We start from the raw sequence: 5,000 nt of genomic DNA on the forward strand, positions 1-5,000 counted from the left end.
ATCCTGGTTATGTTCGACTGGGGCGATGGCAATATTACGTGGAAGCATTATACGAGTAAGTTGGCTAAGTTTGAGTAAGTTTGTGAGTTTGATTGAGTTAGGTTAGAGTAGGTTTGTAAGTTAGAGTAAGTTTTTTAAGTTAGATTGAGTTAGAGTAAGTTTATAACTTAGACAACAACAACAGCAGCAGCAACAACACCAACAACAAACATAAAAAAATAATAAAGATAATCATAATAATAACTACAACAACAACAACCACCATCTTCGTAAAACCTAACAACACCCCTTCCCCTTCCCCCCAAAAATAATAAAGATAATCATAATAATAACTACAACAACAACAACCACCATCTTCATAAAAACTAACAACACCCCTTCCCCTTCCCCCCAAAAATAATAAAGATAATCATAATAATAACTACAACAACAACAACCACCATCTTCGTAAAAACTAACAACACCCCTTCCCCTTCCCCCCAAAAATAATAAAGATAATCATAATAATAACTACAACAACAATAACCACCATCTTCATAAAAACTAACAACACCCCTTCTCCTTCCCCCCAAAAATAATAAAGATAATCATAATAATAACTACAACAACAATAACCACCATCTTCATAAAAACTAACAACACCCCTTCTCCTTCCCCCCAAAAATAATAAAGATAATCATAATAATAACTACACCAACAATAACCACCATCTTCGTAAAAACTAACAACACCCCTTCCTTCCCCTTCCCCCCAAAAATAATAAAGATAATCATAATAATAACTACAACAACAACAACCACTATCTTCATAAAAACTAACAACACCCCTTCCCCTTCCCCCAAAAAATAATAAAGATAATCATAATAATAACTACAACAACAATAACCACCATCTTCGTAAAAACTAACAACACCCCTTCCCCTTCCCCAAAAAATAATAAAGATAATCATAATAATAACTACAACAACAACAACCACCATCTTCAAAAAAACACTAACAACACCCTTCCCCTTCCCCCCAAAAAATAATAAAGATAATCATAATAATAACTACAACAACAATAACCACCATCTTCGTAAAAACTAACAACACACCTTCCCCTTCCCCCCAAAAATAATAAAGATAATCATAATAATAACTACAACAACAACAACCACTATCTTCATAAAAACTAACAACACCCCTTCCCCTTCCCCCCAAAAATAATAAAGATAATCATAATAATAACTACAACAAGAATAACCACCATCTTCGTAAAAACTAACAACACCCCTTCTCCTTCCCCCCAAAAATAATAAAGATAATCATAATAATAACTACAATAACAATAACCACCATCTTCATAAACACTAACAACACCCTTCCCCTTCCCCCCCAAAAATAATAAAGATAATCATAATAATAACTACAACAACAATAACCACCATCTTCATAAAAACTAACAACACCCCTTCCCCTTCCCCCCAAAAATAATAAAGATAATCATAATAATAACTACAACAACAACAACCACTATCTTCATAAAAACTAACAACACCCCTTCCCCTTCCCCCAAAAAATAATAAAGATAATCATAATAATAACTACAACAACAATAACCACCATCTTCGTAAAGACTAACAACACCCTTCCCCCCTTCTTCCCCCAAAAAATAATAAAGATAACCATAATAATAACTACAACAACAACAACCACTATCTTCATAAAAACTAACAACACCGGTTCCCCTTCCCCCAAAAAATAATAAAGATAATCATAATAATAACTACAACAACAACAACCACCATCTTCATAAAAAGTAACAACACCCTTCCCTTCTCCCCCAAAATAATAAAGATAATCATAATAATAACTACAACAACAATAACCACCATCTTCGTAAAAACTAACAACACCCCTTCCCCTTCCCCCAAAAAATAATAAAGATAATCATAATAATAACTACAACAACAATAACCACCATCTTCGTAAAAACTAACAACACCCCTTCCCCTTCTCCCCCAAAATAATAAAGATAATCATAATAATAACTACAACAACAATAACCACCATCTTCATAAAAACTAACAACACCCCTTCCCCGCCCCCTTCACCAAAATAATAATTATAACAATACCAACTACAACAACAACAACAACCATCTTCATAAAAACTAACAACACCCCTTCCCCAACCCTTCCCCGCCCCCTTCTTCTCCTCCACCCAGACGTGACCCGGCAGAACATCACGGAGGTCCACTTCTACGACACGGTCAGCTCCTACAACACGGTCATCAAAGTCTTCAACCTCCACACCACCGAAGAGCCATTTCCTACCGAGGAGTGGATATTCAACCACACTCTCAATTGCCAGTATCGGTGTGATATCACCCACTGGAGTTTCACGCACACGGCTCCTGTTCTGTGGCCTATTCCTGGTGGGTGTGGGTGGTTTGGCGGTTTGGGGTTTGGGGTTTGGGGTTTGTGGGATTTTTTTGGGGGGGAGGGGGGTTGTGTTTTGTTGGTTGTGTGTTTAGGGTTTTGGTTTCTGATTTTGTGGGAATTTTTTTTGGGGGAGGGGGTTGTTGGTTGTGTAATTAAGGGTTGTGGTTTCTGATTTTGTGGGATTTTTTTTTTTTTTTTGGGGGGGTTGTGTACTGTTGGTTGTGTGTTTAGGGTTTTGGTTTCTGGTTTTGTGGGATTTTTTTTTTTTTTTGGGGGGGGGTTGTGTTGTTGTTGGTTGTGTGTTTGGGGTTGTGGTTTCTGGTTTTGTGGGATTTTTTTGGGGGTTGTGTATTGTTGGTTGTGTTTTGGGGGTTTTGGTTTCTGGGTTTTGTGGGAGTTTTTTTTTTTTTTTTTTTTGGGGGGGTTGTGTGTTGTTGGTTGTGTTTTAGGGTTGTGGTTTATGATTTTGTGGGATTTTTTTTTTCTTGGAGGGGGGTTGTGTTGTTGTTTGTTGTGTGTTTGGGGTTTTGGTTTCTGGATTTTTGTGGTATTTTTTTGTTTTGTATTGTTGTTGGTTGTAAGTTAAGGGTTGTGGTTTATGATTTTGTGGGATTTTTTTTTTTTGGGGGGTTGTGTTGTTGTTTGTTGTGTGTTTAGGGTTGTGGTTTCTGATTTTGTGTATTTTTTTGTTTTGTATTGTTGTTTGTAAGTAAGGGTTGTGGTTTCTGATTTTGTGTATTTTTTTGTTTTGTATTGTTGTTTGTAAGTAAGGGTTGTGGTTTCTGATTTTGTGGGATTTTTTGGGGTTTGTGTATTGTTTGTTGTGTAATTAAGGGTTGTGGTTTCTGATTTTGTGGGATTTTTTTGGGGGGATTGTGTGGTTGGTTGTGTAATCAGGGTTGTGGTTTCTGATTTTGTGGTATTTTTTGTTTGGAGGGGTTGTATTGTTGGTTGTGTAATTTAGGGTTGTGGTTTCTGTTTTTGTGTATTTTTTGTTTGTGTATTGTTGGTTGTGTAATTAAGGGTTGTGGTTTCTGATTTTGTGTATTTTTTGTTTGTGTATTGTTGGTTGTGTAATTAAGGGTTGTGGTTTCTGATTTTGTGTATTTTTGCTTGGGGGGTGTATTGTTGGTTGTGTGTTTAGGGTTGTGGTTTTTGATTTTGTGTATTTTTTGCTTGTGTATTGTTGGTTGTGTAATTAAGGGTTGTGGTTTCTGATTTTGTGTATTTTTTGTTTGTGTATTGTTGGTTGTGTGTTTAGAGTTGTGGTGAGGGCGTGTTGTCCAAAAATGTTTATTTTGGATTAAAAAACTGATTATTTTTTCTGTTTTATTTGTTTTTATCTTCTATTATTTGTATGATTCCATGACAGTTTCATTACGTGTGTTCAAGTTCTTTCTTCTTCTTTGATATAATAGTGAGAACAATGTTGAATTGCATATTAACAGGCTAATCACTTGCTTTTTATATTTGTTTCATAATTATGATTGATATTAATTAATTTCCTTTTTTATTATTTTTGCAGGTGATGTTGAGTTCAACATAAGTCATCCTGCGGGTGTTCAGATGCCCACAAATGCTACTTACTACATTGACATGGATGATGGGTATGCTGTGCTGTTTTCGCTGTGTTCTTGTTTCTGTATTCAGGGCTTATTGTCTCTTTTGGGAAGCTTTACGATGTTTATATTTCCTTTTCTTCCACTTATTTTGTTTTTCTCTCTTTTCCTTAGCCCTATATCTTTCTCTCCGCCTTTATCTTCCTTCCACACTGTTTCTCTCTCTTCCTCCCTCCTCCTCTTCCTCTCCCTCTCCTTCCCTCCCCCTCCCTCTCCCTCTCCCTCCCTCTTCTCCCTTTCCCTCTCCCTCTCCCTCCATCTCCCTCTCCCTCCTCTCGCCTCTCCCTCTCCCTCTCCCTCTCTCGCCCTCTTCCTCTCTTCCTCCCTCCCTCCCTCTCCCCCCTCCCCCTCCCCTCTCTCTCTCTTCTCCCTCTTCCTCTCCCCCCCTTATCTCCCCAATCCTCTAACAACGCCACCTCCTCCCCAGTTACGTGTACGGTTACAACGACACAGAAGGGGTCTACCCGTACATCTGCGGCGGCGACCCCGGGACGACCTTCTGCACAGACGGTTTCTTCGATTACACGAACCGCTCCTTCGATCAGCCTGGGGACTATGTCGTTAAGTTTGGGTAAGTGTGTCTCTTTGGGTGTGCGCTGGGACGTGTTAAGGGTTTTTTTGTTTATTGGCTGTGTTTGGGGATGTGTTGTGCTGTTTGGTATGTTTACGGGTACGGTTTGTATGTTTCTTTGTTTTGAATTTATACTTTTAATTATTTATTCTTTGTAAGTTCTTCCTCCCTATTCTATTTAACAAACTCTCTTGTCTCTCTTCACTGCAGCATTCCCATTACGATATACATTTTAAGCATATCCTTATAACACACTTTAAGCATATCGTTATAACTACATTTTCTATGTGTTTAGCCTAAAGGTATTCTTCCCAGCAACACATTTCATCTTTCTTCATTCCAAATTCATCCTTGCAATTGCATATCCCTTATCAATCATTCATTTCT

The 5,000-nt window shown here is 37.6% G+C and overlaps 1 protein-coding gene across 1 annotated transcript in view; it reads left to right on the top strand.

Moving 5' to 3' along the window:
- Nucleotides 1-5,000, top strand: part of LOC113805548 (uncharacterized) — a 56,349-nt gene that overhangs the window by 5,856 nt on the left and 45,493 nt on the right. Inside the window, exons 7-10 of the mRNA XM_070123126.1 lie at nt 1-55; nt 2,207-2,416; nt 3,949-4,030; nt 4,470-4,613. The exon at nt 1-55 is cut by the window's left edge and continues 105 nt beyond it. Of these exons, the coding sequence (XP_069979227.1) occupies nt 1-55; nt 2,207-2,416; nt 3,949-4,030; nt 4,470-4,613 (491 nt within the window). The remainder of the gene's footprint in view (nt 56-2,206; nt 2,417-3,948; nt 4,031-4,469; nt 4,614-5,000) is intronic.

Source organism: Penaeus vannamei, chromosome 6 (genome assembly GCF_042767895.1).
Source record: "Penaeus vannamei isolate JL-2024 chromosome 6, ASM4276789v1, whole genome shotgun sequence".
Lineage (NCBI taxonomy): Eukaryota > Metazoa > Arthropoda > Malacostraca > Decapoda > Penaeidae > Penaeus > Penaeus vannamei.